Below are 25,684 nucleotides of genomic sequence, written 5' to 3'. Positions count from 1 at the left end.
TGTCGTCTTCATGCCGGCACTGACCGACTTCCATTTCAGTCATTGAGTGATAGGCGTTTATCTCAGTGTTGAAGATAAGGAATTTCGTTTTAGTCCTCGGAATGACCTTTCTTCCTTTCAGTACAAGTGGTATGGGTACTGCTTCGAAGAGAGTGGCATGCTGATTTATGTATATTGGCAGCCTTGCGTCTATGACAAGCATGTTGTCTTTAAATATAGCTTGCGCTTTCATGAGTTTGTACACTAACTGAAGTCTTTTTGGAGAGTTTTCGCCAGGGAGAATTTGGTTCCTCTGCAGCTTCTGTTGGATTTTGTTAAGTTCGACTAACATCTTATTTGGTTCGACTATCGATGGGTGCACTTTTCCTTGGTTAATATCCGTCACTCGAGCAATTACTGCTGACTGGAGTTCTTGGGTTTCCTCAATCCAGCTTCTCACTTGGTTAATCAACATAAAGAATTTTATGGACTCTTTGTAAACGAAGAAGTTCTCTTTCATAGTGCTTGTCATTTTGTTTATTTGCCTTGTAACTTTTTCAAATTTTTTATTAACTTCCTCTGTGGTGGTTTGCACAAGGTTTGATGTTGCATTGATTATAGATGTTTGGTTGCTGACATAATCATTTAGCCGCTTTTCGTTTTTGATTATTGTCTGCATGTTTTCTTCCAGTCTGTTTGCAGTGCCAATATCAAAGAACATTATGAACCGTTTTGATCTGTTGGCCGTTTGGGTGATAATTTTGTTTTTCTCTCTAATGTTTTTCAATTTTAACATTATTGTGTTGCTCACTGTTATGCAGTATTCGTTGAAATCACCCAATTTTTCGCAAATGATGTTTGTTTTACTCATGAGCTCATCTGCTTGTTTCAGTACTTCGAAATAAGCTTGCATGTCGTAGTAAAACAGCATATGCCAGCTTGATAAAACGACTTCCACTTTTCCAAGGTTGTCCATGTGGATCCATATCCTGAATTTTAAGTTCGGTGGCTGTATTTATAGCAGGTATAATTGTAGTACTTGCTACCTGCAACATCATTAGCAGACTTAAAATTGTCGCTTTTCCGGTCACAGATTTGCCGATCGTGTTTTTCTTCGCTCTTTCGGAGAGTCGTCTTGCTTATCCTTTTCATTAGTGGGTAGTAAACATATCTTGTTTACTGATTTTTTAACCTCACCAATATTTATTTTTATTGTGACTACTCGAACTTTATAATCTAGTCCTTTTGTAGTAATTTTTCCCATAGGCCATCTAGCGGGATGTGTGTTTTCTTGTTTTAATAAGACAAGTTGGCCTTCTGTGAGGTTTGCATTTGCTTGCCGCCATTTGGTTCGCTGTTGCAGTGATGTTAAGTATTCCTCCTTCCATTTCCTCCAGAACTCTGCTCTGATTCGTTGCATGTGCCTCCATCTATCCAAGGATCCGATTTTCCGATGCTCGTCAAAGTGTTCTGGAGCTCCAATTAGTGGTCGTCCAACAATGAAATGACCTGGTGTCAATATGTCGTCTCCCTCTGTGTCATTATTTAAGGTAACTAGGGGTCGTGAGTTTAGTACTGCTTCAATTTGACATAGCAGTGTCGAAAACTCCTCAAACGTGAAGCTGTTATCGCCGATGACTCGCTTAAGGTGGTGTTTTACGGATTTTATTCCAGCTTCCCATATTCCTCCCATGTGGGGACTTGCCGGCGGGATAAAATGCCATTTTATGCCTTCTCGTTCCAGCACTGGTGCGATACTGCTATTTTCTTTTATAGCTGCGACCAGCTCCTTGTCCAATATTCTAGCGGCACCTACAAAATTAGTGCCGTTGTCTGAATACATATTTTCACTTTTGCCTCGTCTTGCAAAAAACCGATGTAGAGCTTCTAAAACCTTATCTGATGATAAGACACTGACAGCTTCCAGATGTAGGGCTTTTATGGCCATGCATACAAATAAACATATGTACCCTTTGTATGACTTTTGGCCTCTTCCTTTGGAACATCTAATTTGGAAAGGCCCAGCGTAATCAATGCTAGTGTTTTGGAATGGGTAATCGCCAGTTACTCGACACAATGGTAAGTTTCCCATTAACTGACTGGCCATTTCCTGTTTGTACCTGATGCAGGTAACGCATTTGCGTAGATATTTCTTCAAAGTGTTGCGTAAGCCGACAATCCAGAACTCCCTTAGAATAAGGTTTCTCATAAGCTTCAGTCCGCCATGTAGGGTTTCCTTATGTGCTTGGTTTATAATTAGCCAAGAAAGATGTGATTTTCCAACTACAATTGGGTGCTTCACATTATATGGCACCAATGCACTTTGGAGGCGGCCTCCCACACGTAAGACCCCCTCACCATCCAGACATGGGTTGAGCGCTTGGAATTTACGCTTAGCTTCCAGTGGTTTCCTCGCTTTGAGTTGTTGCAATTTTATGATGAATGTTTTGGCTTGCCTTAGTTCTTCGACTGTTAGGTGTGTTGGCTTACGTTTCTTTCCTCTTGATTTTGCAATAAATCGTAATATGTAAGGTATCACACTTATTAGCTTATTTATTGATGAGTACTTTGTCAATAGTGGGCTCAGGTAGTTTTCTTTTGTTGTTATAGTTGCTACTATAACAGTTTCTGGCTCTTCAAATTGTGGCCATTGATGTGGTTGATTAGCATGCTGCTAACTGTTCCGGGATAATTCCTCTTGAGGCAACATCTGGTGGGTTGTCTACTGATTTGACGTATTTCCATTCGACGTTCGGCAGTCTTTTGTTTATCTCGTCTACTCTAATTTTGACAAACTTATCTTTGCTACGCTTTTTCTTTATCCAAGCAAGCGCAATTTGTGAATCACTCCATGCTAGCGCTTTGATGTGATTTCCTACAAATGCTTGAACTTTCTCTAATAGTTTGCATAGTATGTGGGCTGCACATAGTTCCAATTTGGGGATTGTCTTCTTGTTTTTTATTGTGTTTACTTTGCTTTTTGCTGCTAGCAAAGTGATTTTGTCTCCAACCTTTCTATACACCACCGCTGCGTACGCTTTTTCTGATGCGTCACAAAATCCATGTAGCTCCGTTGGATCAGTGTTCGATTTTTCCGACCAGCGTGATATATTGATTTTGGCTAGCTCTGGTAATGCGCTTGCGTATTCTTGCCAGTAATTGACGAGACTAGGCTCCAGTTCTTCGTCCCAAGTTAGCGGTAGTTTCCATAGCTCTTGTATGAAGTATTTTCCTTGCATTGTGACTGGTGTAAGCCATCCCAGTGGATCGAAGATTCTTGCCAATTGAGTCAAAATTAGACGTTTTGTAATGCGCTCTAATTTTGGGCAATCGACCACAAAGGTAAACCCATCCTTTTGGGGTCCCATTGTAGCCCAAGGGTTTTGACAGACTCGTCTTTGTTTATGATTATTTTTTCGGTTGAGTCGCCATCTTCAATTCCAGCAATGATTCTGTCATCATTTGATACCCATTTTCTTAGATGCATGCCTGCCTTTTCCATGATATCCAAGATTGCTGTTTGAGTGTTGATGCAGTCCTTTATCGAGTCGCCACCAGTAATAAGGTCATCCATGTAGAAATCTTCTTTGATTGTTCTCATTAGCTGATCGTTTCCTTGGCAGTGTTGGTTTGCTAATCCCTGAATACAGCGAACAGCTAAGAATGGTGCGGTTGCAGTCCCGTATGTCAGCTTGTACTCCTTTATTGGCATTTTTTGGTCATCTCTCCTGATCAGCTTTGGTGACCTTAATCTGGCGGTACATCTTTTCGATGTCGGCTGTCATCACATACTTCCATTGTCGCCATTTTATAAAGATATCGAAGATATCCTTTTGTATTTTGGGCCCGACTAGCATCACATCATTTAGACTTAATCCATTAGAAGTCTTTGCTGAAGCGTCGAACACTACTCTCAACTTAGTAGTCAGGCTGTTTGGTCTGATTACTGCTTGATGTGGCAGATAGTATTTGCCTTGGTCGATAGTGTCTACCGGTTCCATATGACCTAGCTTTAGGTATTGATCCATGAAGTCTTTCCTTAAGTATTTGCGGATACTTCTTGAATTTTTTCTCCATTTGTATTAATCGTGCCATAGCCTGTTTGCGCGAGTTTCCTAACTCGAATTCTTTTTTAAATGGTATGGACACCACTAGCCGGCCTTCTTCATCCCTTTTGGTTGTTTCTTGGAATATTTTCTCGCACTCACTTTCTTCCGAGTCGCTTGAGTTACTTTCCCGCTCCCAGAAGCGTTCGAGGTCATCCAGGCATATCGTTGTTGCTGCGCTGATCACCTTGTTGTTTGATGATCTAACTATATTGCCGGAAACAATCCATCCAAGTTCGGTTTTTTGTCCCAGTGTTTCGTTGACTTTTTTAACATTTCCCAACATTATTAAGGGAAGCAAATCAACGCCAATGATTACATCGATTCTTCTGGGCTCATTGAAATATGGGTCTGCTAGATCACAGCCCATCCAGTCTCTATTGACATCCATGTCAATTTTCTTGCTCGGTAGAGCACAAGTGCCTGCGTGGTGGTAACGAAATTGCTCGACATCCTTGGCTTGATTGTCAAGCAAACGCTGTTATTTAGAATATCAACATTTTGTGAAATTCCTTGAACTTCGACGTTCCTTTTGATTCTGCGCAGTTTTAGCTGTTGTGTAGCTTGTTGTGTTCTTTGCGAACCTCCATCGATGAGAACTCTTAGCTGTTGTTGGACTTGTTTTTGATCCGAATAAGTGCAGTTGCCAGCAACGTATCTTGTCCGTTGCTTTCTTTGAGACAATTGCTGCTGAAGATCTCGTTTTTATTCGCTTCCTCGTGAAGCAAATTGTTGTGTGATTTGGTGCAATACTTGCATGCCAAATCTCTTCTGCAATCTTTTATGCAATGGGCGCCTAGGCACTTAAAGCATAGAGCGTTTTTAGTTGCGAACTCCTTGCGTTTTTTAACTGGCTCTGCTTTAAATCTTGAGCACCTTGTGATGTCATGGGTATCCAGTTTGCAAAAACGGCATCTTTTTCTCGTTTTCTTCGCTTCCGTAAGCGTCTCGACGGCCCTTTTCTGTACTGCGTCTATTGAATTATATAATTGATCAATAAACTCTAGTACATTTTTCAAGGATTGAATTTCTCTGGCCCTCTGGCCCTCGTAGCAAAATCTGAGCGAATACATCAGCATCGTTACCACTTTGGGATACATCCTTGGCGATGTGAATACACTCATTTGCTTTATCCAAGAATTGGCGGATCCTGCTTTCATCATCGTTTTCCAGCAGTTCCATGTCCACTAACCGGTTAACGGCGTTTGCGAATATCTTACGCTTATTTTCATAGCGCTTACATACAAGTTCCCACACCAAATTGCAGCTAGCAGACGATCCATTTAACAAATGGTTGACTACCATTTGAGATCTTTGAGGCATGATTTTTTTTGGCTAGTCTTTTGGATCTCCATTAAATTGAGGAAGATCCGATTTTGGTAGCTCTGGAACGTCTTCTTTCATACTGTGAAAAACACTTAACTTTCTGTAAAGTTTCTTTGTCAATGTGTGGATTTTAACTTCCAAAACGTCTCATATCATATTTCACCTCTAAATCTATAAGCGTTGACTGGACTTTGCTCCATAGGAACTCTAGGGTTTCTTTGCAGTCTAGAGTTTCCTCCTGGTTCTTGAGCTCTAGATTGGCATACACCTCTTCAATTTGCTGCTTTAATGCTAGAGCTCTTTTATCGACAAGTTCTACCATTATATCCATTGGGCTCGCATTTCTGCGTGAAAGCATTGCTTCCTGTTGAGTATGTTTTTCCATTGATATTTCGGCTGCCATTTGCCAATTCATACTAGTGGATGGTTCGTCGGCATCTATATCGGGGTCGGTGGCTTCGACCTTCATCAGCTCCTCTTTGTAGGTCCTGATTTTTTCCATTAATCCATCGTATATTTTCTGGGTAAAATACGCATGATGGTTTGGGATACCGAGAATAATTAGCGTCGAGTGATTGGCAGCGAATTCTACTACCAATTTTGGACAGCTCGAGCAGAGTTTTAGCTTTCCCAATTGGAAGAGCAACCGTAGCTCTTTGCTGTCCACCAAAAGCTAGCCGAAGCGATTTGATAGCCTCAATGGGGAGTGAGCTATCCTTCAACTCCACCCTGATTGCCTCCAAGAACTCCTCTTTGCTTGCTAACTCATCTAGGTCACGAATCTCAAGTTTGAGCCGATTCGGTAAGTGTTTTAACTACCGATCGGTTACCCAAGGCTTTGCCTACAGCTTCGAGCAGAGCCTCAGCGCTGTGCTCCGGCTTCCTACTCAGTTGCAACAAAAGGTCCCCCTTAGCGGTCTTCCTAATACCTTGGACGTCGCTCAGATGCTCTAAATTTGGGTCGCTCTTGACTACGCGAAGCATGTCCGCATAGCTGCAACCACCTACACCTGAAACCGCGATGGCGTCACTTCTGGGACGTTTTTGCAGCGGCTTGCGTCCCTTAACAACCGTCCAGCTGTTCGAGTTCGTCTGTCGACCTACCTGGTTGGTTTTATCGGCTGCAGCCCGTAGAGCCATTGGCTCTATTGGATTTGCTGCGCTTTTATTGTGCCTCGGCTTTTTCGAAGGAGTTTTCCTCTGCTCAGTGGCAACTTCCCTCGACCGCTTGGGCGTATTACTACCTGCTGTGGCACTAATACTCGCTGTTTTAGCCTTCTGAGCTACTTCCTTGACCAGCGTGGTCTGCACTTCGCAGTCTTTGACCGGTCGGTTGCAGAACGCTTCGGCCGTCTTATAGAGACTGACCAGCCTAGCCAGCTCCTCTCTCATTAGTGCATTTATATGCCGCTGCCCCCCAAATTGGGCAGACAAACCCTCTAGCGTAACTCCCATTTGAGCTAACGCTTCTTTTAAAGACTTGGGTGCCTGGCACTCAGCCACTGGAGACTGGTTACAAGTCGACGGCAACGCCCTCTGTTGTTGCTGCGGCGATCGCTGCAACGAGGAACGGCGCGCGAAAGCTTGCAGCTCCTCCTCCATCATGGCCTCCATATTGCTCCGACTACCACGGCGTGAAGCCTGTAGTGGGCACTGCCTACTAATATAATTTGAGTTTAGAGACCGCTGTAACTTAAGCTCAACTACTTTTAATACCTCACACCAGCAGCTAGGTTGCTGTCTTAGCTGAGACTTAGAAACTCACCAAAGTTAGTGAGCAGCTGATTGTCCGCTGCAATTTCCAGCACTACTAACAGCTGTTAGAGTAAATGCACCTGATTTTTTATTATTTGCACAAATGTGAGGCCTAATGTGACAAATCTTTTCGCACTTAAAAAGAAAGGGAAGGAGGAAAGCCCTGACGCCAAAAACAGTGACGCTATTGCCCCCCTCTCTTGCACCACCGGATTGTACCACTGGGGTACTCCGCGAGACCGCCGCAAAGTAAGTTTTGGATAGTTTTTGCCGTCGCTGGGTGCGTCGCGCCCACAGCAACTACGTTGTCTACAGTACTTTCCACCGTACTCCACGAAAACGCAACTCGAACCTGCATGTGTTTGTTTGTATGCGTGTGTGTGTGTGCGTGCTAACTATTATTGAAATATCAGTTGCTTGTAGGGTTCAGGGGATCTCGTAGTCGAGCAGTCTCGACTAGAGCTTTCTTACTTGTTTTAAATTAGCTTTTATTATTTTGAGTATGTTTTCGGGAGAGGGGTTAGTAAGGAGCGACATGGGACAATTGTGAAAGATTTGGACTTTAAGGTCTGATTGAGGAGTATATGTTGGATGATGAGATCTGTGGTGGTGTTACAGTTAGGGCATGGTAGTGTGTTGCCGGGGTTGAAGTATACTTGTTTTGAGAATATTGTGTGTCCTAGTCGGGGTCTAAGTATTTTAGTTTGATCGCGACGGCTAATAGTTTTTTTATTAATATTCATTAAGTAGTTATTTGTGTGTATTAGGTTTGTATTTATTTGCATAATTGAATGTGATTCTTTACTTTTTGAGTTAGTATGTTTGTTATTCAATTGTTAATGTCTATTGTGTTAAAATTGGGGGTACAATAAAGGGGCATTTTTATTGTGGCTTTGGCTGTAGTGTCGGCTAGTTCATTCCTCTCAATGCCGCAGTGGCTGGGTATCCAGAGCAGTTTTATTTTTGGAGATGATTTTGAAAGTAGTGTTCTTATAAGTACAGGGTATAGGTTGCTGTTGTTGATGTTGGAGCTGGATTTAGTGGATGAGAGGAAGTCTGAGCAGATTATGTAGTTTTCTGCTTTTTCCTTTTGGATGATATTTATTGCGTGAAGGATGGCTAAGGTTTCGGCGGATAGGATTGATGAGTAGTAGGGTAGAATGGATCTTTTTAGAACTTCGACCTCTGTTGTGATGTCGCTTTGTAGTGATCCGTCTGTGAATGTGTGGTTTTTGTATTAGGCCATTAGGACGTTGAAATCATCTTTCTCTCCCGGTGCCGATAATATTCCTAGTTGTGTGATTAAAGAGTGCAGTGTTTCTCTTCAGTCACAATTACTAAAATTGTTTAACTTGTCCTTGGATACTGCTATGTTTCCTTCAATTTCGAAAGAATCTTTCATCATTCCCTTATATAAAAAAGGTGGAAAGTCTGATATTTCCAACTATAGAGGCATTGCAAAATTATCTGTCATTCCGAAGTTATTTGAGAAAATTATAACATCGGCCTTGCAGCATTTTTGCAAATCGATTATTCAAACATCTCAACATGGTTTTGTGCAAAATCGATCAACGTCCACTAATTTACTAGAATTTACTTCGCTTGTCAATGACAGATTTTCTAAAAAAATGCAAACGGATGTTATTTATACTGACTTCAGTAAATCATTTGACTCAGTACATTATCACATGTTCATGAACATACATGAACATAGAAATATGATAAGTATGGGAACATACAATCTATGTACTCGACAGACGGCATACATAAAATAGATACCCCATATGTGAAAGTGTGAACTGTCAAACTAGAAATAAAACACGACTCTGACCCTTAGCGACAAGATAACGTAAGAGACGAGTGCGGAGCCTTACAAACTCAGCGATAGGATAAGAATAGCTAATAGACCAACGCGGAGTCTTACACACTCAGCGATAAGATAAGAATATGTAATAGCCCAATGCCTGAGCCTTACACACTCAGCAATAGATACATTAGATTTAAGGGTTGAAATTATGCATGAGTCTGGGTATATAAAACCGGGCTCAGACTAAGACTACTAAATATCAAAAGTTGTAACAAGTGTATATTAAAGTGGAAAATTATTTTTTAAATAAGAAGTGCTTTCCTTTTGGCTTACCAAAACACGCTGTGAGTAGAGGCACAGCAAGATCAACAAGGCGATAAAAACAAAAATACCTCCAACGGGTTAAGCCAAAAAGAAAGTCAATCACAAATATACAAATACTACAACAACCGCAAGAAGATGATGTCAGGAAAGGCTATTGAAATGCTAAAGAAGCAGTCAGGCTTGTATGACATCATTTTAAAGGCCATAGCTGAAAAGGATTCGCTAGCAGTATGCCGTATTCGAGCCGTGGAACAGCCTAAGCGCTGTTTCAAGTGCCTCGACTACGGTCATATGGCAGCAAACTGTCGCAGCGACTGTGACCTAAAGGGCGCCTGTTGCGGTGTGGAGAGATGGGTCACAGTGCAAAAGCATGCAACAAAGCCACCAAAATGTAGCCTCTGCATCCGGAAAGGTGAAAAGCAGACGGACCATTCAGCAGGCAGCTTCAAGTGCCCATCTTACCGTAAAGCTGCTTGTAAAATGAAATGTTAAGGTTCTTGCAGCTTAACTTATAGGGAAAAATGTATAGACATAGCTTTTCTCAGTGAGCCCCACCACTGTATATCCAGCTGCCCTAGGACATGGTCAACAGACGTTAATTACAAAGCTGCGTTGTGGGTATGCGGCAACTCAACGAACGTACTTTCGAATGTTAAGTCATTCAATGGGCTCGTACGCGGCCGATATGGTAACTTATGGCTTTACAGTTGCTATCTGGCTCCCAGCATGCAGCTCAGTGAATTCACGACGGTGCTCGTCGAGCTTGCCGAAGATGCTAGGGGTCGGAAGGCCATTATAGCTGGAGATTTTAACTCCTGGGCGTTAGAATGGGGTAGCCTCACAACAAATGCCAGAGGTCGTACCCTACTGGAGATCTTCGCGACACTAGATGTTGCACTGCTCAACACTGGCCACGAGTACACCTTCAGTCGGGCGGGATACGGATCTGTTATTGACATTACTTTTGTCACTTCATCCCTCGGGGAGCAACATGGAACCATTGCGATAGCTATACGGGCAGCGATCATACGGCACTTCTATTCACAATAGGTGAGCCACCTGCCAGGGCGTCACCCTTGTGGAGGGAGTCGTATCGGCTAGATACTTTTGATCCCGCGGTCTTTTCTGAGGCCATTTAGTCTCTGGGCACAATTGGTAATGCTGAGGCCAGAGCATGCCAAATGGTAGCCCAAATACAGAGTGCCTGCAATAGCAGTATGTTACGCCGCAAGCAGTTCACGCGACAACAAGAGCCTACGTATTGGTGGAATGCACAAATAGGCGACATTCGTCGCAAATGCATCCAGGCGGGAAGAAGCTACCAACGGGCTCGCGGTAGGTCTACGTTTTTTGAGAAACAATTAGCTTACCAGGCAGCTAGAAGACAGCTGAAGAGGGCCATTCGGGCAAGCAAAAGAGAATGCTTTTTAGAGTTGAGCGACTCAGCCGAATATGACCCTTGGGGCAGGGCATATAAGATAGTAGTTAAAAGACTATACGCAGGTAGACAGGTGCAGCCGACGGATCGTCTGGAGCTTAAATCGATTGTGGAAACGCTCTTTCCAGAAAGTTTAAGCTCTATTCACGCCCCTGGGTCCGAGTCTGCTGATCAGGGCTCAATGAGCACTGAAATTGTTTTAGTCACAGAGGAAGAAATCATATTAACTCTCCGGGATCTTAGAACCAACACTGCTCCAGGGCCGGACGGGATCCCAAATCGTGCGCTAAAGCTAGCCCTCGCCTTGCACCCTAATACGTTCGCTGAATTATTCAACGAATGTCTAATACAAGAGACGTTCCCGGCAAAATGGAAAGCCCAGAACATGGTGTTGCTACCCAAGGCTGGCAAACCACCAGATGAGCCATCTTCATACAGACCGATCTGTCTCTTAGACGCCATGGGAAAGGTGTTTGAGAAATTGATCTGCTCTAGACTGGAGACTGCGATTGCTAGCGCCGGAGGCCTGTCACCAAATCCATTTGGATTCCGGAAGGCCCGGTCAACAGCGGATGCGCTAAACAAAGTTGTTGGTCTGGCCACCTCCGCCATCCATGGCACAAGATGGCAGCATTGGACGAAGCAATACTGCATTATTGCAACCCTGGACGTAAAGAATGCCTTCAATACAGCTAGTTGGGATATGATACTGAATGCGCTGTCACAATATAATATCCCTAAATATCTTAAAGAAACAATAATATACAATACGAGTGAGCGTCCCCAAACTCATACAGTGTCAGCTGGAGTACCCCAAGGCTCAGTGCTGGGGCTTCTCCTATGGAATATCATGTACGACGGCGTACTGCGCTTGGAACTACCAACCGGTGCGCACACCATTGGCTTTGCTGATTATGTAGCTGTCGTAGCCATAGGAAAGAAGCTCAAAGATACGTGCAGCGAAAGTATCAATCACATACGAAGCTGGTTGACTGGAGCTGGGCTCGAGCTAGCGGCACACAAAATTGAAGTTGTCCTAGTCAGAAGTCGCAAAAGAGTGGAAACTGCCAATATAAAGATCGGCAGCGTCCCCATTGCGTCAAAGAGGGCAATAAAGTATCTTGGTGTCATGATAGACACAAGATTAACTTTCCGCGAGCACTTAAAGTATGTGCAAAAAAAGGCAGCTGATTCTTGTAGAGCTCTCTCGAGAATAATGCTTAACACGCGGGGACCTAAACAGCAACGACGTCTCCTTCCAATGAGTATCATTAGGTCCGTCATCCTCTATGCTGCGCCCATATGGGCAAGAGCGATCGCAACGCCGAGCTACCACCGGGGCATTTGCGCGATCTACAGACTGAGCGCAATCAGAGTCAGCTGCGCTTTCAGGACTACCTCCGATGACGCGGCGCTCGTCATAGCTGGTATGGTACCACTGGAGTACTTGGTCGCCGAAGCCGTTGAGCGAAATTCGCACGCGCCTGCACGACTCAACGCTATCAGGGCGAACAGCATTGCACGATGGCAAAGAAAGTGGAATAGCTCATTGTCAACGCCATGCTGGAATCGGAGGAAGCTTGGGAACTAACAAGCACCTTCGCGGCCACAGTGATGATGGAGCTCCGCAGAGTCGAGCGAATGAGAAGTCGAGCTGTCCCAGGCTAAGGTAGCGCACAGTGCTTGCGAAGCAATGCTTTACGGCCGTCCCGCAAGCATCGCGCACTATCCTAGCCACCACGCAACTTGCATCTTGTATTATTATAAAAACTGTTAATATACGAATATAAAAAAAAAAAAAAAAACTAACACATGCACACACACACACACGCATATACAGGCGATTGCGCTTTGGTTGCTCTGCAGTGTTGGCAATATTATGAGATTTGTTGAATAATTTAATTTCTAGACGTACGATCGTAATGAAACTTTCAGAACCTAATCATAATGTTTAAATGTATGTGTATACCGAAGCACAAGTCTCTAGTATTTGATATACGACTTTTACAAAGATGAGGGTGAGGGGGTGGATTTAGGGGTGGGGGGTAAATTTTGACAAAAACCGCAATTGTATAAAATTCATCTTAATATAAATTTAAAATTTGGAGACTTTAGCTTGAAAGATGTAGGAGATATTATTTTTTAAGTGATCTTCGATAAGGTTTTTTTTATCGATAACAAAATACCGGGATAAGTTATCGAGTTATCGCGCGGTATGTACGGACATTTAAAAAATAATTTAAGTCTCTATCTCTTATTTCGTCTGAAATCGACGCGTTTAGGCATACTGTCCAGACAGACGGACAGGACAAAATCGACTCAGCTTATCGCCCTGATCAAGAATATATATACTTTGGCGGGTCTACCACGCCTCCTTCTGCCTGTTAAATTAAATTATTCTACAAAAAAATTCGTATAATATTGCCCACAATGCAGCGCAACCTAAGCGCAGTCGCTGCTTACTACGTGCGTGTGTATGTATGTGTGCCTAAAAGAACCTAAAAGAACTAGAATCTTCTTACTTATTTTTTTTTTTCATAGGACGTTATAGTCGAGCAGTAAATTTTGCAAAAACAACATAACAAATAAATTACTATTTTTAAGTCATTGATAATCGGTATAAATATACAATATTATTTATATTTCTTTTTAGAACAACTTGACCGAATTGAAGAAGGCATGGATCAAATTAATGCCGACATGAGAGAGGCTGAAAAAAACCTCAGTGGAATGGAAAAATGTTGCGGCATTTGTGTACTACCCTGCAATAAGTAAATACTAAATAGACATTTTGCTGAATAATGTCAATACAATTTTATTTTTTTTTATTTAATTGAATACATTTCTTTTGAATACATTTCATGAAATAAATTTATTTCATCTGTATTTAAATATAAGTGGAAAAGTTTCAAATATTTTTATAAATTTTATCTACGACCTCATTAAAAGTAAGAAATTCAACTAGTAAGGACGTCTCAGGTGGGCGTTATCAACTGCAGAACACTCATTGACTCACTCGAATACTGTAGAAATTCTTTGTAGACACCCCATTTTTGGTCAGTTCAAAAAACGAGCCAACGGCATCTTAACTGCAAAATTTGGAAGCTTACGCCCCAAAAATGTCAAAAATCCAGGTTTGTCACACCCCCAATGGGTGTAAACATATCCGAAATAGTTCGTAATCTTGGGTGGTGGACGCGGATCTACATTTCAAATTTTAGCTATCTAGCTTTTCAAATATATTTAGTGGACGGATCAGGGAAATTTTAACACTTTATAAATCGGAGATATGCAACAGTAAGTGTTCCAAATTTTAAGTCTCTAGTATCAATAGCGCCGAAAAAATGCGTTCATACGAACGGCCTAAACAGTCATTGCACAAAACCACCTATATACTCATTTCGTTTTCGTGAATGAGTATAATTAGTAACATTTCCTTACAACTCATCTTTACAGTCACAGATCTTGGTGTTCTCTTTAACTGTAAACTTAACTTTAATCATACATAGAGCGTATATTTCCCAGACTTATCATATTTCTATATTAATGCATGTTATTGAAGAGTCACGGAGTTTTCCATAAGTTTTTTTTGACGAAAGTGTCCTCGTATTTAATCATCTTACCGGCTGCTTGCTGCTCGGTTTTAATGGATATATTTCAAAATTTGGTTTTAGTCCTTGAAATAACCTTTCTGGTGATTTACGTATATTGGTAGCCTTGCGTCTATGTATAGAATAAATATTGCTTATGAATAAATATTGCTTGCGCTTCCATTTGTTTGTAGACTAACTAAGCCTTCGCCAGGATGAAGTTGGCTTCTCTCTAGTCGCTGTTGGATCTGGTTGAGTTCAGCTAACATGTTATTTTGTTCTTCTGTTGTGGTTTGCATAAGGTATGATGTCGCTGACAATCATTTAGCCGCTTTTTGTTTTTGATTTTTGCCTCCATGTTTTCTTCCAGTCTTTTTGCTTTCTGTTTGCAGTGCCAATATCGAAAACCGTGTTAATCTGTTGACCGTTTTGGTGACAATTTTTTTTCTCTTGAATGTATTTTTAATCACCCCATTTGAAATCAACCTATTTTTCGCAAATGTAGTTTGTTTTACTCATGAGTCATATCCGGAATTTTAAGTTTAGCGGTGTGTATAGCACTTGCTTTGCTGATCTTGTGTTTATTCGATCTTTTTGAGGATCATCTTGCATATCTTGTTCACTGATCTTTTGACCTCACCCATATTTTTTTTTATTTTGACTACTCGAACTTTAGCATCTAGTCCTTTTGTAGTTTTTGTAATCAGTATCAGGAGATATAAGAGATAGAAACTTGATTTATAGTAACCTTGTATACAGCGCGGAGCTTGGATTCAAAATATGATAAATCACCCCGTAATGGGTTTATCAATGAAAAACATTAAAGTTCAAGTCAGATGCCAGTATATGTAGATAATTGTGAATATTTTTGTTTGTTTTTTTTTTTTTTTTAATTTTTCATATATTCAATATGTAGATTTTATGCTGAAAGTTTCATTAAATTCAGTTGAGTCAATATTTGGTCAATTAACAAACGCACATGCAGCAGCTAAAACGTGAATTTTGGCAGGTACTTGGTAAGAATGTTTCGGATGAAGGATGGGTAATAGGATGAATTGTTGATGTTTACTATTGCGTCTATGGTTGAGAGGGAGTCGGTGTATATGGCATATTTGCCGGGCTTGTTTTTAAAAATATTGGGGGCTTCTGTAACGGGATGATTTCCGCTGAAAAGACTGATGAGTAGAAAGGTGTTAAGCCTGATTTTATTATGTCGTGTTCGTTGGTTATGTGATTTTGATTATTTTGTAAATATGGTTTTTTATTTATTTATTTTTTTTTTTTTTTTGTTGTCAAGAATTCTTTTGAATAATTTATTGTATATGAGAGGAGGAGTTGAGGTTTTTTGATACTTTCTGAGAGAGGAATCTATTAATAAAGTGTTTAAGTGCCATGGTGGGGTGTGTATTATTGGGTTAGTGTGGGATATCGAAGGCTTTGGCAGTGCTGATGATTCTGTTTATTGTTGATTGGTATTTAACTTTTTTATTTTGTTTGTAGTTTTTATTATGTTGATGATTGGGGAGTTGTGTGAGTTTATAAGTGATTTGCAGAGAGCTATTTGAGCTTCGTTTTGCACATTGTTGACAGGAATGGTTCTGAAGGCCCCGGGTTGTATTCTTATTGCAGAATTGGTGATTGAATTAAGGGGTCGGATGGTAAACTGAGGGGCAGGTCCAAACAGGGGGAGGCAGTAGTCAATTTTTGATATTATTATTGCCTTGGTGACGTTAATTAGTGAGGAGGTGTTACAGTTGAAATTTTGGTTTGATAGGCATTTTAAAATTTGGATCTTTTTTTCTAACGAGGCTTTAGGGATTTTATATAGTAATGTGGATGCCTAGGAGTTTCAAGCAGTTAACATTTGTTAATTGATAATTAGTTGTAAGGGTGTGGCATGAGCAGTTGTGTTTGCGACAGATATGTAGGTGTTTGCATTTTGTAGGGGATAATTGCGCTCCAGAGTAAGTGAAGTGAAGTTGACTTGAGTTGAGTTTGTTAAAAGCGATGAGAAAGAGGATAACCGAGAGGGGAGAGCCTTGTGGGATACCAGTATATATATTCTTGATCAGGGCGACGAGCAGAGTCGATTTGGCCCTGTCCGTCCGTCCGTCTGTCCGTATGTATGAACACGTCGATCTCAGAAGATATAAGAGCTAGAGTCTTCAACTTTTTTTTTTAAATGTCCGTACATAGCGCGCGCACATTGAGTTTATCACTAAAAATCGATAACTAGTCCCGATACTTTTTTATCGATTAAAAATCTTATCGAAGACCAGTTATAAAATTATATCTCCCACATCTTTAAAGCTATAGTTTCCAAATTTAATATGTATATTAAGATGTATTTCATACAATTTCGGCTTTTGTTAAAATTTGCTCCCTACCCCTATATCCACCCCTTCACCCTCATATTTGTAAAAGGCGTATTTCAAATACTAGAGACTTGAGCTTCGGCATATACATACATATAAACAATTTGATTACGTTCTGAAAGTTTCATTACGATCGTACGATTCAAATTACGTACGTATGATTCAAATTATTCAACAAATAAATTCTCAAAATACTGCCAAGACTGCAGCGCAACCCAAGCGCAATCGCCTGTATATGTGCCCGTGTGTGTGTTGTTGGTTTGTATGCGTGTGTGTGCATGTGTGTGCTAATTGTTATTGAAATATCAGTTGCTTGTAAGGTTCAGGGGATCTTGTAGTCGAGCAGTCTCGACTAGAGCTTTCTTACGTGTTTTGTTATGATTTGTTTGAGTTGGTCGAGTACCGTGTGTAGTCCTATTCTGTCAAATGCTTTTGTGAAGTCAAGAGAGACGATTGATGCGTTTCTTTTTGAGAGCGTTCTACATATAAGATGATCTAGACAAAGTAGACTATCTATAGTAGATTTGCCTTTTTTGAAGCCGACTTGACTGCTGTGTAAGAGTTTACTGTTGTTGCCAAACCACCACCGTCCTTTTGCAACAATTTTATCAAGGACTTTGGATAAGCAGGGATCTAATGAAATTGGTCGGTAAGAGTTTAATACGGATTTTGGGGAGGATGGTTTGAGTATTGGGATAATTATGCTAGTCCTATACGATTGTGGAATGAAATTTTTAAGGATTTTGTTTTGGAGATGGGTTATGCGGGTCTTCGTTTTGACGTCTATGTTCTTTATCATAGCATAGTTGATTCTGTATTGTCCAGGTGTTTTGCCAGTTAGTGTATTGATGATTTCTGCATTGAATTCTATTAGTGAAATATCATTTTCTATGGATAATGCTTTTATGTCATTTGTGGGTGTGGGCTTTAATGTTAATGTAGTGCGTTAAGCTGAAGAACTGGTTGTAGGGAAATCGTTGTCGTTGGCTGCGTCTGGCCAGTTTTTGTCTGTCAGTGGTGTGCTGGGATGAAATTGAGTTGAAGATGCAGTGGATGTTTTTGGGGGGATTGAAGCCACAAAAGCGCCGAATGTTGTGCCACATTTTTATACCCTGAACCCATTGAAAATGGGAAATCTGGGTATAATGGTTTTGTTGAAATGTATGTAACAGACAGAAGGAGGCGTGGCAGACCCCACAAAGTATATATATTCTTGATCAGGGCGACGAGCTGAGTCGATTTAGCCCTGTCCGTCTGTCTGTCCGTCCGTCCGTCCGTCCGTCTGTCCGTATTTTTGAACGCGTCGATTTCAGAAGATATAAGAGCTAGCGACTTCAACTTTTTTTTAAAATGTCCGTATATATCACGCGCATATCGAGTTTATCACTAAAAAACAAAAACTCATTCCGATATTTTTTATCGATAAAAAACCTTATCGAAGATCACTTAAAAAATGATATCTCCTACATCTTTCAAGCTAGAGTCTCCAAATTTAAAATGTACATTAAGATGAATTTTATACAATTTCGGTTTTTGTTAAAATTTAACCCCCCCCCCCCCCCACCCCTAAATCCACCCCCTCACCCTCATCTTTGTAAAATTCGTATATCAAATACTAGAGACTTCTGCTTCGGTATACACATACATTTTAACATTATGATTACGTTCTGAAAGTTTCATTACGATCGTACGTCTAGAAATTAAATTATTCAAAAAATCTCATAATATTGCCAACACTGCAGAGCAACCAAAGCGCGAACGCCAGTATATGCGTGTGTGTGGGTATGCGTGTGTTTATTTGTATGTGTATGTGTGTGCGTGTATTTGTTTGTATGCGTATGTGTGTGCTAACTATTATTGAAATATCAGTTGCTTGTAGGGTTCAGGGGATCTCGTAGTCGAGCAGTCTCGACTAGAGCTTTCTTACTTGTTTAATTTGGAAAGGCGAAACATTTTCGAGTGTTTTGTTTTCGTCGGTGGTTTTTATTTCTAGGTATTTGCGGCCGATACATATATTAGTAAGAGTTTTTGTTTTATCAATTCTAAATTGTAGGGAATTTGGCCTGCATGCAGGTCTGACGGTTCCCGCATGGTGCAGTTGTTGTTGTAACTATAGTTAGGTTGTTGTTTTTCTCGTTAGATAGTTAGCAGAAAAATGTTTCGCACTGTAGTTTTGTATTTGTAAGTTTTTTGTGTTTTGTTTTGAGTTGTTCGTTTTACAAGTTAAGTGACATAAGCGTGGACACGACTGCTCTGCTTGACTGATTAAATCGAACTGATCAAAATATTTGTAAAAGCGTATTTAAAATACTAGAGACTTGTGCTTTGGCAAATGTGTAAATATCAATATTATAATCATAATCTAGAAGTTTCGTGAAGACAGTCAACCCACAAGAAACGTTATGCGTGCTTATGCGTGAAAGCAGGTGCCTGTGTGTGTGTCCATCTGCGAATAATTATTGAAATTCAGTTGCTCGAAGGATTCAGATATACTCGTCGAGCAGTGTCGCCTGCAGCTTTCTTACTTGCAATTCGAGAAAAGCTGAACTTTCTACAGTATTAGAGCAAAGCTTAGCTACTAAATTGCTTATGTGGTGTGAATGAGTATTCTGCAGTTGATACCGCCCGAGTGCAACGTTCTTACTTGTTTTAGTTGTAGTTGACGTTCGATCTGTCAATCTCTTTTAAATAAAATAAAATATGATACAAATTTGGGTCTAGTTCGATAGATGTTTTTTTTTTTTTAGATCTACGCTATTAAACATACGGACAGACGAGCGACAGACAGAGCTAAATTGCTTTGTGTTGCGTGACGTTCAGGGAATGTGTCCTATGATAAGGAGTCCGGTCCTTCGACGGGCCAGGGTATAATAAATGTAGGAATATCTATTTGGCGATAAAAGTCAATTTGACGATTTCCTTTTAATTATTCACTATAGAGAGCTTACTCCAGAAAAAATTTTTACAGTTTATATTATTTACTAATGTGGATTAGTTTTAGTTTAATTTCCTGTATATATTGTATTTTAATTAATTAAACGCGAAACGCGATCTTTACGATATTTTCATATATTTCGTCACGGTTGTCGTTCTATGTGGTCCTTCTCCGATTTCTACTTTGTCTACTTCACATCTACCATGATCTTTCTTTTATAATATTTTATACGCTCCTAAATACTTTCCTTGATATCGTACTGAGTTTCTACTTTCCTCCTCAGATTGTAAGTTTTTCTGTTCTCGAGCTCGCTCCCGCACTTTAGATCGCTCAACATTTAACTCATCGATCAAGCTTTCATCAATTAATTTCCTCAAATCAAAATCCTCAGGCAAACGCATTTCTAAAATGAGACACTTTAGTACTTCTTGGGACTGTGTTATTAATTATTTGCTGACCTACCAAGATGCTTGTACCAGCCTGCAGGGAAATCGTGACTACTTCATAATCGTGAAATAACTTCATCGACACCTGTACTGCAAGTTGGGTATAGCCATACAAGTTTTGAGAAAGCATCTACCACGACCAAAACGTGATTACAGTCGACTCTCGTTATTTCGAAATTCAAGGGACTCTTGAAATATTTCGAATGTTTGAAATATTAAATGGTTCGAAATTTTAAGAGATTAGTTTTAGTTTAATTTCCTGTATATATTGTATTTTAATTAATTAAACGCGAAACGCGATCTTTACGATATTTTCATATATTTCGTCACGGTTGTCGTTCTATGTGGTCCTTCTCCGATTTCTACTTTGTCTACTTCACATCTACCATGATCTTTCTTTTATAATATTTTATACGCTCCTAAATACTTTCCTTGATATCGTACTGAGTTTCTACTTTCCTCCTCAGATTGTAAGTTTTTCTGTTCTCGAGCTCGCTCCCGCACTTTAGATCGCTCAACATTTAACTCATCGATCAAGCTTTCATCAATTAATTTCCTCAAATCAAAATCCTCAGGCAAACGCATTTCTAAAATGAGACACTTTAGTACTTCTTGGGACTGTGTTATTAATTATTTGCTGACCTACCAAGATGCTTGTACCAGCCTGCAGGGAAATCGTGACTACTTCATAATCGTGAAATAACTTCATCGACACCTGTACTGCAAGTTGGGTATAGCCATACAAGTTTTGAGAAAGCATCTACCACGACCAAAACGTGATTACAGTCGACTCTCGTTATTTCGAAATTCAAGGGACTCTTGAAATATTTCGAATGTTTGAAATATTAAATGGTTCGAAATTTTAAGAGATTAGTTTTAGTTTAATTTCCTGTATATATTGTATTTTAATTAATTAAACGCGAAACGCGATCTTTACGATATTTTCATATATTTCGTCACGGTTGTCGTTCTATGTGGTCCTTCTCCGATTTCTACTTTGTCTACTTCACATCTACCATGATCTTTCTTTTATAATATTTTATACGCTCCTAAATACTTTCCTTGATATCGTACTGAGTTTCTACTTTCCTCCTCAGATTGTAAGTTTTTCTGTTCTCGAGCTCGCTCCCGCACTTTAGATCGCTCAACATTTAACTCATCGATCAAGCTTTCATCAATTAATTTCCTCAAATCAAAATCCTCAGGCAAACGCATTTCTAAAATGAGACACTTTAGTACTTCTTGGGACTGTGTTATTAATTATTTGCTGACCTACCAAGATGCTTGTACCAGCCTGCAGGGAAATCGTGACTACTTCATAATCGTGAAATAACTTCATCGACACCTGTACTGCAAGTTGGGTATAGCCATACAAGTTTTGAGAAAGCATCTACCACGACCAAAACGTGATTACAGTCGACTCTCGTTATTTCGAAATTCAAGGGACTCTTGAAATATTTCGAATGTTTGAAATATTAAATGGTTCGAAATTTTAAGAGAAAATAAATATAACTTCGAATTATCAAGGGTTTTTATTTAACGTAATGTACATTCAAATTAATTAAGCTTTATAAAGAACTCATTTATACGGGTTTGCTTCGAAGCACATTGCTTCTGCTCAGACTTCAATAATTTTTTTAAAGGCAAAAAAGACCACGCACAGTAAAGTTAGTTTCAGGGGAGTCACAAAATTCAAATTCAAAGTTCTTACTAACACACCAAGAAACTTCGCAAATTCTAATTGTCGAGTATTTAACCATATGAGTACGAATTACCGCGTCTTAGCATTGAATTTTTAGTTTGAATTACTGAGTGTATAAAAATGTATGGACCTTATACAAAATTGTATTTTGTAGGGGACTCGTGATAACTTTGAATTAATGAGAGGTTCTAAATAACGCAGGTTTTAAATAACAAGAGTCGACTGTATAACGTTTATTAGTCGACTCCATTGGCCACACGTGATCGATATGATAAATTGATAGAGGTGATAGACCGTTATGTAGTCTTTCCACTCTTGGCATTCATAATTATGCACTCTGACTATTTTATCTTTCTATTTCGGAATAAAAGAGCATCTTTCGACTAGATTCTGAATCTTTGCGGCTGAATGATTTCGCCTTCCATTTGTGACGGAACAACAATTAGTCTATGGTTTGGATCTTTAAACAATATTCCATTCTCTATATAAAAATCTTTATAAATTATCTCTTCCACAATGCTCCTTATGATCTTAGTCCACTCATCTCTCAGTTGTGCTTCTTTAAACGACTCAACGCATCAAAGTGACGCATTTTTGTTCCAGAACGATGCTCAATTTTATGATAAAAATCTTGAAAGTACATTGCTCACCTAACTACCCGCAAAGGAACATCTTTCTCTTTCATGGTCATTGTGATTGCGTTGCAATATGTTACAATTTTAAACTTAATGCCTAGCACATAAACACGGCTAAAACTTCTAGTTCATAAGAGTTAGTCTTCCAGCTCATGTACTGAACGGGATGAAACAAACAATCTTTGAGGTAATATTACTCCCACAATTCCGTACTTGCTTGTATCTGTATGAATCTCAGTTTCAAGCTTAGATTTTAGAGTTTCAACACTAGTTCATTTGACAACGCTGCTTTCAACTGCTCAAATGCGACATGTTATAATTCTTTGAATTTAAATGCTACATCCTTGCGTAGTAAATCAGCCGCTAAGGCTTGGCTATTACGCTGAATAGCCTTCTTAAAATTTGACACAGCTTGTGTCTTTCCTCACTTGGACTTATCCTTCTTGCAACGACTGACACTTCGACCGGATTATACGTATAACATTTTTCTCTGCAACAATTAATACCTTCTTGAGCTTCATCAGACCTTCAGTCAAGTTGACACTCGGAATGATGACATCTTCTATGTAAACAACGGCTTCATTATTCCTGATTAGTTCGCTCATAACTGACATTATAAATCTTGTAAAAACTGCTGGGGAATTAGAAATTCCAAAAGGTTCATATAGAAATTCATACTGTGCCCTTTGTGAGTAACAAACGAGGTATATTTCTGTGAGCCTGGTTCAACTGGAACATGGAAGAATCCATTAATCAGATCTAATGTAGTAAATACCGACGACTCTTGCAACTTTTTTATCACCCATTTCACATTTGGTATTGAAAAATTATCACGGATTACTTTCTCATTCAGTTTCCGGTAATCACAGCATTAATGTTTATTACCATTTTTCTTGGAAACTAGCACAATTGGAGAAATATATTCCGGAACACTAGGCTTAATATGTTCTCCGCTAACCACTACATTATTTGCTTATCTACGATCTCCTGATCGCAGTCCGCCATTAGTCTGGGATATTGATACACCGGCAAATCATTACTTATATGTAAAGTGTGGCAACTCTAAATCTATTATTCCAACATCACTTAGAACTACTGAGCAAGAACTACTATAATCTTTCTTTCTTTTCTGATCAACTTTTGATTTTAACATGGTTCCAAGTGCATGGTTCCGATGCAAATTAGAATCGTTCGACCAGGAATGTTATGACACTATGAAATTTGATATTTATCTCTATCTTTGAAATTTGCTATTTATCTCTATATCGTCTATCTTTAGATAGACAAGGGTCTGCTCCAGTATCCAGTGGAAAGCCACTGCACCACAAACTAAATTCTTCAGTTCTAATCCAGCAGGCGTGAATGTACTCGACATCCCTTTGATTGCATTGCCCTCATTAATAACATTTGCTGATTTCATTGGTTCGTTGCCAATTTCGCCTTTGTACTGCGCTGCACTGTGTCCTGGCATACCGCAACAAAACTTTTTTTACTGGCTTGTGCGTGAATACATATACATATGTATGTATATAAATACATATGTATGCATATGTATATAGTGCCCAATTTAGACTGTTATTAATAAATAATATTTGTTTTTGCTGATTTGTTGTTACATATTGAATGTTAAATTTTTTATTTTTTATATCCTGAACCCATTGAAAATGAGAAATCAAGGTATAATGGTTTTGTTAAAAGTATGTAACAGGCAGAAGGAATCATCGCAGACCCCATAAAGTATATATATTCTTGATCAACACGACGAACTGAGTCGATATAGCCCTGTCCGTCTGTCCGTCCGTCTGTCCGTCTGTCCGTATGAACGCCGAGATCTCAGAAGTTATAAGAGCTAGAGAGCTGAAATTTTGTGTGCATACTCGTGTATACCATACGCAGTACGAGTTTGCTTTATTTTTTCGATAACTCATCCGATAACTCTGTTATCGAGAATAATCGAAAAATTGATTTTGTTTTTTGAGCCTCATGGGAGTCCTAGTAGACGTGGAGACTTCAGATTTACTGCGTATATACATATGATGAATACTAACATTTTGTAATCAACAGATTTTGGATACCACGCCCCCTTCGCCCCCAAAAGTACTAGAGACTTGTGCTTTGGAATGTACACACATTTTGACCATATAATTACGCTCTGCAAATTTCATTAAGATCGTATGTTTACAAAAGAAGTTATTCACCAAGTAAATTCTCATACTAGCGCGGGCGCGTGAGGGTGGATGCATGTGTATGTATGTGTGCGAACATAAAAGAAGTGCAGAATGATAAAAAATATCAGCTTGGAGGGTTCAGGGTATCTCCTAGTCGAGACTATAGTCTTCTTACTTGTTGATTATTGTCTGCATGTTTTCTTCCAGCCTGTTTGCAGTTAAAATATCGAAAAGCATTTTGAAACGCTTTGATCTGTTGGGGGTGATAATTTTATTTTTCTCTCTAATGTTTTTCATTTTTATACCCTGAACCCATTGAAGATGGGAAACCAGGTATAATGGTTTTGTTGAAATGTATGTAACAGGCAGAAGGAGGCGTGGCAGACCCCACAAAGTATACATATTCTGGATCAGGGCGACAAGCTGAGTCGATTTGGCCCTGTCCGTCTGTCCGTATGTTTGAACGCGTCGATTTCAGAAGATATAAGAGCTAGAGACTTCCAATTTTTTCTTAAAAACCTTATCTCTTACATCTTTAAAGCTAGAGTCTTCCAAATTTAAACATATATTAAGATGCATTTTATACAATTTCGATTTTTGTTAAAATTCACCCCCACCCATATATCCACCCCCTCACCATCATATTTATAAAAAGTATTTTTGAAATACTAGAGACTTGTGCTTCGGTATATACATACATTTAATCATTTTGATTACGTTCTGATAATTTCATTACGACCGTGTGCGTTTTTATACCCTGAACCCATTCAAAATGGGAAATCAGGGTATAATGGTTTTGTTAAAAGTATGTAACAGGCAGAAGGAGGCGTGGCAGACCCCACAAAGTATATATATTCTTGATCAGGACGACAAGCTGAGTCGATTTGGCCCTGTCCGTCTGTCTGTCCGTCCGTCCGTCCGTCCGTCCGTCCGTATGTATGAACGCGTCGATTTCAGAAGATATAAGAGCTAGAGACTTCAACTTTTTTTTAAAATGTCCGTATATATCACGCGCAGATCGAGTTTATCACTAAAAAACGATAACTCATTCCGATATTTTTTTATCGATAAAAAACCTTATCGAAGATCACTTAAATA

At 39.7% G+C, this 25,684-nt stretch overlaps 1 protein-coding gene and 1 long non-coding RNA gene across 4 annotated transcripts in view; both read left to right on the top strand.

The window, feature by feature from the left end:
• Nucleotides 1-25,684, top strand: part of LOC149092497 (uncharacterized) — a 171,868-nt gene that overhangs the window by 102,677 nt on the left and 43,507 nt on the right. The window lies entirely within an intron of this gene.
• The window catches only part of Snap25 (Synaptosomal-associated protein 25kDa), a 95,697-nt gene that overhangs the window by 53,882 nt on the left and 16,131 nt on the right, over nt 1-25,684 (top strand). For all 3 annotated transcript variants that reach the window (XM_089261335.1, XM_089261333.1, XM_089261342.1), the window contains exon 5: nt 13,389-13,506. In XM_089261335.1, coding sequence (XP_089117461.1) covers nt 13,389-13,506 — 118 coding nt within the window. The remainder of the gene's footprint in view (nt 1-13,388; nt 13,507-25,684) is intronic.

This window comes from Drosophila navojoa, chromosome 2 (genome assembly GCF_054131105.1).
Source record: "Drosophila navojoa isolate 15081-1374.11 chromosome 2, UAZ_NAV_1.0, whole genome shotgun sequence".
Lineage (NCBI taxonomy): Eukaryota > Metazoa > Arthropoda > Insecta > Diptera > Drosophilidae > Drosophila > Drosophila navojoa.
Note: the sequence above shows the minus strand (reverse complement) of the source record. Positions and strands in the feature narration are given on the sequence as shown.